Raw genomic sequence first — 12,281 nt, forward strand, 5'->3', positions numbered from 1 at the left:
TGGCCAATTTCCAAACAAAATCAAGGCGGGAAACTCCTTCCCGTATTTTAGATACTGTGAACATTTTTCAAGGTATTCATCTGAAGTTATGCTCAGTGATTTCCTAAAACTCGCTTCAAAACATTCATCAGATCCCGAAGTTATAGAATCCTTTTTGTCAGGCCCTGTCGCCCATTTTACTTCATCGTAGTTGTATAATTTAGTCAATGTGTATTGTGTTTACGCGTTAATTTTGTATATTACTACGTTCATCGTTACATTATTCAGGGTGACAAACCAATTATTACTTTCCTAGGTATCTTAACAATCGATTCGTTCTATATTTTCTGTTTATATCGTTTGATTTTTCGATTTCAATGAGATAAAAGTGAATCAAGTGCTTTCCTCGGCACAACTTGTCACACATTCTCAATACTTTTTCAAACATTTCGCCCAAATTCCAGCGCGCATGCTGCCTGTACGTTTGTTACGTGAAAAAAAAAACATTTGGGTGAAGTTTCAGAAAAAAATATACGTATTTAGAACGTCTGGCGTATGCTTTGTGTCATAAAACACTCGCTTCTATGTCTTCAGACGCCTTTTGAAGGAAATTTTAAGCTAAGCTGTTTTTCCTGCATATCGAGACGATTTTCTGTGTCTACAAAACAGAAATGTCACATTGTTCGGTTAACTGAGTTTATGATACTAAAATTGATCTTACAATTTCTTTGACAAATTTTCGGCAATTTGGGGACCACTAACAAATACAAAATTGTAATGGATTGTAATGTTTTTTTCGGAATAAGTTGTAAGGGAAAAGCAACATTTCTATGTAGCAGGTTTTTGTGAAAACTCCGTACTTGGATTCAGTGTTGTTATATTTCTGGTCCTTTGGGATCATGGAGTCCATTCAACATATGGGTAATAGTGTCCGATTAAGCCGGTGCTAGGGCGTGAGAGGTGTTGCACATTTCATTAACCTCTCATGAACAGACTCAATCAAAACAGAGTCTGATATTATTCTTCTTGGCTGTATTCTTTGCTTCCAAGGGATCTTTTTACAGATTTTATTATATAAAGATATTTTCGAAATTTTGATTCTGCCAGATTTTTACATCAGGAAACGTACACGTTTGGCCGTAGCATTTATACTCATAAAAATATAAACGATATCTGTTACGGATTACGTGGATCAAACAATAAAGATATCTATGTTAATATTCTTAAATTCATTAAATGATTTCATTTTAGCCGAGAAACCGTGAACAATCTTTGCTGACAAAATGTGATTTTTTACACAAATGTATATAATAATGCTTTACCTTGTGGTTGATTAATTAGGAGTTAGGTTTTAAAGAAGATAACTGAACCAAACAGAAGGGAATTAAAATAAAACAGAAATATCATTTTAGACATCAGATGCACATGGTACAATCAAATTCAAGGTCAACAATACATAATCTTCATCAAATAATACTTACAAAAGATTATTATTTAAAAGAAAGAAGATATAGGTACTATATTAATACGCATTCTGTACAAAAATAAAACACTACAGATTCAGTGAAAACTACAGGTATACATAATATGAAGTGAAGATTTGTAAAAAGTATAGGTTACGTAGGGAAAGTACACAATAACATTTCTTTTAGACATCTACTATTGACATCATATAGGTATATATTCTACATCTCGCCCTAATTTCAAGGAACAGTTTATGAAAAATGCTAATTTATTAACTGCGTCTTCATTTGAACACAACAGCAATTAAGTTTAAACTTAGCCTTAATATTATTCATAATCAGATCAAGTTTTAGATAAATGCATGATTTGTAACTTGTTATGTTAAACTAGGCAGATATTTTATCTCTCTCTCTTGTTTATTCTATGATTAATTGTTAAGTATTAACACATGTGTAGCAGTATATAAACTTTTTAATTTTATACTTAGGATGGACATTTGTTGTGTAGTTACTTTACAAATTTTGTGTGTTGCATTGTCCAAAACGCGAAAACGGTTGGTAAATATGTGTTTGTGGTAAGGATAAAACGGTATTGGGAACATGTGAACAAATGTCATTGTAATGAATATTGAAGTAAACAAGTAAGGTAAGTTGAGGCACCTCATAAAACACATGCATACCCTAGTGTGTATAACAGAACAAATGATGAAGGATATAACGGCAACAGGAATAATAGTATTGACATTGGATGCCAACAAGGTCATGCTGAAAACGCAATAGAAGAACATTCACATAAGCTCTCCCATGGAGAAGGTGACATAACTGTGAAACAAGGTCCTTCTGCTAGATATAGAAGTAGATCACGTAGCATGTCTGGATCAAGATGTAGGAGCGAAAACCAAGTCACACCCGTTTTGACAAATGACACTGTGTATTCTCCTATGCCAGAGGTCAGTGAGGTTGATATTCGCCCAACATTACCACTGATTCAAACAACAAAATATTATTCAATTACTTCCGATACGCCAGTTCGAAAAAAGACATTTGTGTAGTTTTTCTGACAAATAGACAAAACTTCCTTAAATTAATTGTTTTGTTTCCATTTGGGTTATTGAAAAAAAGTCAGTGTTCTATTAATATCATAAAGATCCACTTAGGCTTTAATTTAGACTATGATATTCAGACAACCTTGTCATTTTCTCTTATAAGAACTGTATACACATTTTCAGAGATCTACAAATGGATGGCAGAGATCAACAAGTGATCGTCGACGTCACACATTTGAGAGCGATTCTTTTCCTGTTCATGGTGACGAACGATATGAGAGTAGGTATCTGCGATTGCAGTTAAATAGTCTCATCAAATTTTTAAACTTATTCTCTTGCCATGCCAGATTGCTTAAAAACTACTTTAAAAGAAGTAAAGAACTCTGAAATAGCTTTCGTAAAGCCACTGGCCTCCAGAGTTTATGACAGAAAAGGGAAAAGTTTAAGTAACAGGATATTAATGTTATATTTCTGAAGAAAGCTTTGTAACATAATTACTGTCCACATGTTATGAACATACAAATGAATCAGCTGTTTTTACCAAACTTTAAAATGAAAATTGAACAGCGCCTGTAACGCTTTACTCAAGGTTGACTGCCTCTATAAACATTTATATTTAACACTTGTTACATAAATATACCTCCGTGATAAATTGGTAAAGACCGCTAGAAAGCTTTTATTGCCGCGGAAGCCCGGGTCCGAATCCCAACTTGGGCATCTTATTTTGTTCTTCTTAGATTTAAGATGGTTGGAGAAGTCAATCATATTCTTATGTTCACTTCAATTTTATAGAAAGGTCATTTATAGCCCGTATCGGGAGGCCAGTTTCTTTAAAGTACAAATGTATATTTAGTTCCCTTAATAATAAGATCAATAAATTACTATTTATTTTTTTATTCGATAGCAATTTTACATTTGGAATTATGTTCACTTGAAGTATTTTTAATAAAAAACCGTTCTGTGTCAGAGGTTCCCAATTTATTTGTGGTGCCTATTCAGGAAAAATCGCAGTCGTCTTTCTGAGAATTTGGGAATTTCATCACTTATTTCAAACATTTACTTGATGAAGAAAACATCAAAGTATCGAAATATATATATTTTATATACTCTTATTTTAAGAATCATCTCATTCAAAAAAATATTTACACGCATCAGGTGACGGCTATCATTTAAGTAGATACTGGGCTGCTTATCCAGACGGAAAAGTAACACCTGACATAAAAGCAATTCTCCGTAAGTAAACTTAAACCATAATTAACATTTCATTAGTTTTGATACATGGTCAGCAAGCATGTATGCATATTGAAAGCAAAAAACAAGACACATTGAAATTCATCGAAATTATACAGTACTGACCCGTTAGGTGAGTGTTGTAAAGACTGCACAATGTTTACAGTACTCACCCGCCAGGTGAGTGTTGTAACGACTGCACATTATTTACAGTACTGACCCGCTAGGTGAGTGTTTTAAAGACTGCACAATATTTACAGTACTGACCCGCTAGGTGAGTGTTTCAAAGACTGCACAATGTTTACAGTACTGACCCGCTAGGTGAGTGTTTTAAAGACTGCACAATGTTTACAGTACTGACCCGCTAGGTGAGTGTTTTAAAGACTGCACAATGTATACAGTACTGACCCGCCATGTGAGTGTTGTAAATACTGCACAATGTTTACAGTATAGAGGCCGCGTGTTTGAAACTTATTAATCGTCTGCAATACTGCATCCTCCTTATCTTATTCGTTAAAGGGACTACTTGTATTTACTATATATGTGGAGCTTATTGATACATTTGGTAGATATAACAGCCTCGGTAACCTAGTGGTAGTGACGTCCGCTTAGAGTGCCGGGAGGTCGTGGGGTTCAATCCCTGGCCCGCGTCAATACCACGACGTAAAAAATGGTACTTGCCGCTTCCTCTCTTGGCGCTCAGCATTAAGAGGATAGTAAGAGGATAGTGCTAGGACTGGTCAGCCCGGTGTCAGTATAATGTGACTGGGTGGGGTATCATGCCACGTGTCTTCGGCGTGATTGTCCAGTGTGGCCTAGCACTATAAAGGTTGGGCATTTGCTCACTGCTACAAGTAGACACCGTCGTTGATATGACTGAAAAATTGTTGAAAAAGACGTTAAACCCGAACACAAACAAAACAAAAAAGCATTTGGTAGATAAGCAGACTACACTGAAATGTAAATCATACGTACTGAAGGCTATCTTTTGTTTAGACCCCTGAGAAAATAGAATGATCTACTTGTCAATATTTATTCAGTCACGCTGTGCTTTTATTTGACGCAATTGACATGATCAGTCAAAGTGTAGCTATTTAATATTTTCTGTGGCTCAACTTGTTTATTTGGTTTATAATCGATTAATATTCTTTGAAAACACTTACTTAAGTGGTATTGGCCTTGTAGAATTTTTTCAATTCAGTGACTCAATGTTTATGTCGACTTTTTCAGGCACTGGAACTCCAAAAGGAAAAGTAACGCCGTCAACAAGAGCTTTGTTTCGTCTCTAGTGTACAATTATTTAAAGGGGTTGGACCTTTGAGATATTTTCTTAGTTAAGCTGATGAAATTATTTCATATTTGCAAGCAATTAAAAGGTTATTTTGAAACCATGAACGAACTGTAGTTCATACAAGACATCAAGGGATCAGAAGTAGAAGTTTTGACATTTATAAATAATATTAATAATGAAAATCGCTGGGGTAAAAATGCAGTGATTAAAATTCACCTTTGAGATGACTTTGTCATTCTGAATTTGCAAAAAAATATTTCATGTTTACGACAAAATTACCAGCATCGGTTATATTTATCTTATTAATCTTTATGTGGGTTATTAAATTACTTAGGATGCTTGAAGCCAACGTCAACAAATGTTTAGGCGGTAATAATAGACAGTTATGATGTATGTAGTATTTGATTGTGTATCATCTTAGAACTGTTTGTTTTTGATCATTATTCCACAGTTACACACTTCACATATATTGAGCAGATACAAACTAATTCAATTACCACATTCGACTTGAGATCAGTGTCCGAAATTCAGTTTTAGTGTTTTTTGTGTCTTTGATTCTGTGCTAAAGTGAGTTTCAGTGCTCCTTTGTGACCGTTCCAAGGCGGTTCTTCTCTTTGATTCTTTACGTTTTGGCTTTTTCTACTGTGTCTTGATAATTGTCCGTGTATGCTTTTTGATAAATCTGTCATTAATACTTTCTGCACATGATGTTATAGGACTTCAGATTTTAAAGTGGGTGCTTCGTTCTTCCAATATGATATTTGGATGGGTTTGGTTTGTATCAACAATTAAATGTTGTTAGTGAACTCATGAAAGGGTCTGTGATCACCCAAGTTATATCGAGAGTTGAGCCCATTGTTCTTTTACTTAGAGATTTACACAGGAAAAAATTAAAAATGAAATAAATTGTTGCTTAAGCGTTCTCACATTTGTATACACATTCAAATAATGGATATATTTTTGTTGCCGAAATTTCGATTGTGCTGATATTAGTCGTATTTAACGAAGAACAACCGGCTTTTGCTGTCTTCAGTTAATTTCGATTAGCCTAGGGTAACGGGCCAGGGCTTGTGGATAAGGCAATGAATGCAACAATATATGTTAAATATGTTATGGCAGAGGAAATCTCGAGTAAGAATCAATTGCTAAACAACAGCATGAAGGCATTAACACGTATTAAGGATCTAAGGATCCATAGCCTCAGTTCCCCTTCCTAAATTCACAAGTTTATTTAGTTTGCTCATTGTTTTCTCGTTAGGGCAAACCCACTAAACTTTATCAGGGACCATACGGCCGCTTCTCATTGGAATTACATGCCAAGTGTATCATTGATGGTTCCATGTGCTCGCCGTATGAGCACATCTGTGGATGTCTCTAAATTTATTTTTGTACTTGGTAGCATGTGTTATTGTGAGTTTCTGCTCAATTCCGGGGTAGAGGGCGTCGGTCGGTAGTATGCATTTCCACTATACCGTCCATGAACAGGCTCAATCGAACCGAGCCTGCAACATTTTCATTTTTGTCGTGTTGAGCGACCTGTGGAGTTTCCACTTTTTCTATTTTGGTAAGGCCGCTGACATTGAATCACTTACCTTTAATGTGGGCAGGCATCCAGCTGACTAACAAAATGTGCAAACCTATACCTTACAGAATTACAGGAGGGGGACATTGGAAAAGTCTCCATATGACCTACATTTTGTCGCTTCTCTACAATTAACAACAAAAAACGAAGACATTAACACACTACATCAGACATGAAGTGAAAGTTGGACAATACCTGAAGTATATCAAAACTTGGGCATCAATGGTCGCTATGTGGTGCACGGCATGTGCCTAATATCTTGGACAACGAATACTTGGTTATGAAATGCATACGTTTTGTTGTTATAAAATGTACACACTAGTATTTGTTTCTTGTGATTTTACCTTATGATGTTTCATTGATTTTCAAACTAATTTAGATTTGAAGATTGTATAAGGCTTAAGCGGGGTGCTAGGGGGCGTGGGCCAGTGTTGCATTCTACCAATTACTGCCTCATGTACAGATCAATCAAAACCGAGTCTGCATTGTCACTGTTTGCCATTGTTTCGGTTGCTTCCGAGGGAATATATTTCCAGATTTTATTTACTTCCACAACAGCGGCGTGTTAAGGCTGTTTGGCGGCACGTAAAAAGTAGCCCCGACTTATCTACAGTGTTGTTATATTTTTCTGGTCCTTAGGGATCATTGATTTCAACTCATTTAGATTTTGATTGATTGAATAATGCTTAAGCCGGTGCTAGGGGGCGTGGGCAGTGTTGCATTCTCCATTTACTGCTCATTGTAACAGTCTCAATCAAACGGTGTCTGCTATTTTCATGTTGCCTTGTTCTCGGTGCTACGAGGGATCTCTTTCCAGATTTTATTGAATTCACAACAGCGGGTGTTATAGTGCTGTTGTGGCGGGCCGTTTAAAAAAGTTCGCCCCGACTTCATGCTCAGTGTGTTATATTTTCTGGTCCTTCGGGATCATTGATTTATACTCATTTAGATATTGAGATTGAATTAATGCTTAAGCGGTGCTAGGGGAGTGGGGGCAGTGGTGCATTCTCCATTACTGCTCATGAACAGACTCATTCAAACCGAAGTCTGCAATTGTTCACTGTTGGCCTTGTTCTCGGTGCTTCCGAGGGATCTACTTTCCAGATTTTTTTATTCTCAATAGCTTTCGGCATCAAATCTTCGAAAACACAAAACATGTGCCGACTTCATCTCAGTGTTGTTATATTTTTGGGTTCTTCGAGATCACTGATTTCAACTCATTTAAATTTGAAGATTGAATACTGCTGTGGCCGGTGCTAGGGAGCGTGAGCAGTGTTGCATTTTTCCATTATTGTCAGAACAGGACTCAATCAAACGAGCTGCATTTTTCACGTTTGCCTTTTTTCGGTGCTTCCGAGGGATCTTACTTTTTCTGTTTATATATAAATGTAAAGTTATAAGTACATCGTCTCAAGTTCAAACTTAATGAAATCTACTTAAGAAAAAATAACTATTGGCAAAGCAAGACGTTATATCAAGGTGGTTATCGCGCTTTTATAAACGGGATGTTTATTCTAAGTACATGCTTTTTCGGTATCAGCTGAGTTTGAGATCGAACTTTTGCCAACAAATTTTACTACAGCTTCAAGATTAATTTCCAACTGAGGCTGACCATCAATGCTGCACGGTCACTGGAAAATAGTCATGAACTTAACATCAAATTTTAAGCATAAATAACAAACTATAAGTTTAGCTGATACTGAAAATGTTTTGTGAACATAAGACCAAGGTATTAAAGCGTGACGTATATATTTAAAAGTGATTTACATATAACATACTTTGCTGTCTTTCAAGGTTAAATAATTTCGAATTAATAAATTTCTCCCCCCCTTTTTATCAATATTATTAGTATCAAGTATATTCGTATTTAAACATTTAATGTGATTGTTGTATATGTGACCCGGAAGTAGAATTTACGATTTTGATAAATATTTAGTTTCGTACCTTATATTTAATGTTTTCTAAGGAAGAACTATAATGTTTTCGTAAGTTATAATCCCAGTTATAATCAGTAAATGATTGTTTGGATAACATCGTAGAGGTAGAAGGAGTTAAACAAACTATAAGCCTGCTACATAGATACGTTTTATGATATTTATCTACGCGAATGGCTTTGATGGAACTGTTGTATAAACACTGTGGGCTGCATTGTCCATACGAAGAAAACGGATGTAAATATGTTTCAAGGCGTAAGACTAAAGAAGAATTTGTGAGACATAAAGAAACATGCGAATATAGAAAACGTCCAAAGGTTAATACCGAATGTGGACTGGTACGTGATTTAAGTAGCAGCTTTGAGACTCGCAGTACAATAAATGAACCAAATGCAACAGCTATTCTGTATCAACGAGAAGAGAATTTGAAATGTATAAATAGGTTACCCAGAGGCAGAACATCACCGGTAACAAATAAAGAACCTTCCTTGCCTGATCACTGGACAGAAAATGTGAGGCGTGTTCAGATTCATGATGAAATAGAAAGATTGGAGGCAGAAAATAAAACGGTACGTTAAATGAGTCATGCAGCCTAACATATTTTATAAAATCAACTAGTTCTTATGGTTTCAAATTTTCTACATTCTAATAGGTGCTGAAAAGCACTTGCGTGCTATCTAGTACGCACATGTTTGTTTACTTTTGCTAAGAAAATGGATAGCTAACAGGGTACAACAGTGTATTTCGTTATTTTGATTAAATGAAATGATATGAAGTGACATTTAAACATCAACATTGTCTCGTAATTACATTCTCAAGGTGAGCTATATGTGAAAAATGTTTCCTTTTAATGCATGCTATTGATCCATTCAGAATAAAGATGGACATAATCAGCAGTATGTACCCGGAAGATCACGCTCCACTAGCTTGACATATCAAGTTCCAGAGCAACTAGAATGTTAGTACATTTTCTTTTCAATAAACTTCTGCATTTTCTGTTCGGTACAATTTATGATTTTTAAGAAGCGGACTACTTTATTTTGTGTTTACAGTCGGGTCGAATGTGTCGTAAAATGTAAAAATACAGTTAAATACAAGTACAACTTGCATTAAGAAACCACCTAAGAGGAGGACAAAAGGCCTTCCTTGAATTCAATTTTCATTGTTGTTTATTCTGTTGTAACAATGGAGTGACTTTTAGAGCAAAAAGTAGACATGGGGTGGTCACAAAAGCATAACAAAGGATGTTATAAACCAAAGTGTTAGCAAATGTCTAACGTTTATGATTCTGGCAAAAATATTTTTTCTCAAGATAGAAATTGTGCGGGTCGCGGAATATCCAGATGGCGTCAAGATGGCTGCCAGGTTAACCTGAGGGGCTCCGGGTAGTTGTGGTTAATGTCAGCTGATTCAAATCACTTGCACCTCTTACTTATGGGTTCGAGCCTCACTCGGGGTGTTGAATTCTTCAAGTGTGAGGAAGTCATTCAGCTGGCTTATGAAAGGTCGGTGGTTCTACCCAGATACCCGCTCGTGATGAAATAATGCACGCAGGGGCACCTGGTGTTTTCCTCCACCATCAAAGCTGGAATGTCGCCTTATGACCTTTAATTGTGTCATTGCGACGTCAAAACATTTTATCTAAAACTTTGAAAGGATGAACATATTTATATAAGGATAATGTACGGATCGTTTAAGTACTCAATTAAATACTTTATTCTGTTTATATTAATGTTTATGGTGTATATTTCAGCTGACGTGTTTCATCCTGAAAACTCAGATAGTTATCCAGACGTAAAGGTTACAATGGATGCTAGAGCTTTGTTCCGTTTTAAAAGCAATTAGTCTAGTTAACATTTCCTGGAATATACGGCAGAAATACAAAACAATCAAAGATATCGTTCATAGTGCTTATATTCTAACCTCGCCAAATTTTGTTATCTGTGGATGCAAAATGAAAATTATAAAGTAATTTCCGCTGGAATAGCCTTTAGTGTTATATTTTTTGGTCCATCAAGATTGGGGCTTCAGTTTAATGTTTCCTATATTGTTAAGTGACAGAGAGTCTGGGACATTCCTTAGAATTATATTATATCTATGAATATTGTAACTATGATGTATTACTTTCTATAGGTACTCTGTTTCGGTTGTATATGTACTGTAAGTTATCCGTCGGAGTCAGGAGATGTACAAACAAAGACCCTGTTTCACGATTAAAAAAATAAGGGGATTGCTTCGATAAGTCTGTTATTTTAAAGCTTGTTTTTTCCATTGATGGGTCTTTTCTAGCTTGATTTTAGAATAACTCATTTAATTTAATAATTGCATTAGTTTTGTGTGAAATTTGGGCTGGAAGTATGGTCAGTTTTATATTTAACATCTTTTTTCTTTTAAATATTTTATAGTAGTCTTATCTATAGTATACATATATTTAATATTTTTTACATATACTTTGTAATGAAATAATGAGATGTTTGCGAAATCCCATGTTGACTTCTGTTTCCATTTTCATTTTCTTATTATTACATTAATGAAATATACCAGTACAGAATTTATGAAATGATACTTCTCAATTTTTTATAGAAAACGAGAAGTGAGAACTGTGAAATGTGAAAATGTGAAAATTCACATTTCTCACCTCTGATTTTATAGTTTTCTATATGTGTCCTAGAGTGTGATAAAAATAAGAAATGTGAATTTCACATTCTTTTCTTTACATTTCTCAAACTTTTTTTTTGTCGAAAACGAGAAGTGAGAACTGTGAAATTTAGAATTAACATTTCTCACTTCTTATAAGAAATGACAAATGAGAAATAGGGAATGGGAATAGTGAAACGTGGTCACTACAGAGCTTTTGTTTAGATGTATTTCCATTCATTTATTTTCATCTGCAGTGACAATTGTTTTTATATAATTTTTTACTGAAGTTTAACACATATCATTTTCACTGTTTATCCGAACTCTTTTAAATTGTTTTCTATATCTGTTGTCCAAATTTTATCCAATGAAAAAATGAAGTGAACTGTTTTGTGACTGTTGATCGTCTTGACTTAATCCGGTATTGATACATCGCAATTAACCTTCTCAAAGGGAAACCATTCTCTTTCGAATAGTGTACAGAAAAGCCATGCTGCGAATGTGAGGTAGGTATGGGAGGGGATATCCGCTTTCAAGTAATCGGAGGATCTCCCCTTTAAAAGTATAAATCTCTTACATTTCATTCAGCGTTACAGTAGAGATGGGCAGATATGTAGGTGAACAGTCAATTCAAGTTATTGTAGTTTCTGTTGTTTAATTCAGTTGAAGTTAAAAGTCACGAAGTATGCTGCTTGAGTGCGGAATTATTGTTATATATTATATTTCGGTAGTATGCTTCGGGAATGTTTTTGAAAATACTGACTGTAGGCGTTTATCAACTTAAAAATCAAATCTCATTCTTTCTATGTTATTATCCTAGAAAAAAACAGACACTTATAAGGTAACTTTATTGCGAAAACTATTATGTAATATTTTAGGTTTGAGAGAGTCTGCGTTTTTTTTGAAGTGGCCTCCTGTTGGATATTAATCTTTGTTTTTAGTGTATTCAAAAGAAAATATTCGCCGGACCGGTCAGCCGGGGTCAGTATAATGTGTCTGGATGGGGTATTCATGCCCGTGTCTACAGCGTGATATTCCAGTTGGGCAGCTCACCTATAAAGTTGGGCATTGTGCTCTCACTGCTACAAGAAGACACCGTCGTTTATATGAATGAAAAAT

General features: G+C 35.2%; 2 protein-coding genes across 3 annotated transcripts; both read left to right on the forward strand.

Moving 5' to 3' along the window:
• The first annotated feature begins 2,083 nt into the window (after window positions 1–2,083).
• On the forward strand, window positions 2,084–5,712 carry LOC123523323 (uncharacterized). 2 transcript variants are annotated; one of them, XM_053539437.1, is made up of 4 exons: window positions 2,084–2,392; window positions 2,672–2,750; window positions 3,644–3,721; window positions 4,949–5,712. In XM_053539437.1, the coding sequence occupies exons 1-4, from the start codon at window positions 2,312–2,314 to the stop codon at window positions 5,005–5,007; spliced, it is 297 nt and encodes a 98-aa protein (XP_053395412.1). In that variant the 5' UTR covers window positions 2,084–2,311; the 3' UTR covers window positions 5,008–5,712. The 2 variants fall into 2 exon arrangements, with proteins under 2 accessions (XP_053395412.1, XP_045156945.2); XM_045301010.2 differs by having other exon boundaries at window positions 2,672–2,768; window positions 4,949–5,711.
• A 2,784-nt stretch (window positions 5,713–8,496) lies between these two features.
• On the forward strand, window positions 8,497–10,509 carry LOC123523322 (uncharacterized). The gene is made up of 3 exons (XM_045301009.2): window positions 8,497–9,094; window positions 9,399–9,483; window positions 10,279–10,509. The coding sequence occupies exons 1-3, from the start codon at window positions 8,699–8,701 to the stop codon at window positions 10,368–10,370; spliced, it is 573 nt and encodes a 190-aa protein (XP_045156944.2). The 5' UTR covers window positions 8,497–8,698; the 3' UTR covers window positions 10,371–10,509.
• Window positions 10,510–12,281: the final 1,772 nt, after the last annotated feature.

The sequence above is a fragment of the Mercenaria mercenaria genome, chromosome 3 (genome assembly GCF_021730395.1).
Source record: "Mercenaria mercenaria strain notata chromosome 3, MADL_Memer_1, whole genome shotgun sequence".
NCBI lineage: Eukaryota > Metazoa > Mollusca > Bivalvia > Venerida > Veneridae > Mercenaria > Mercenaria mercenaria.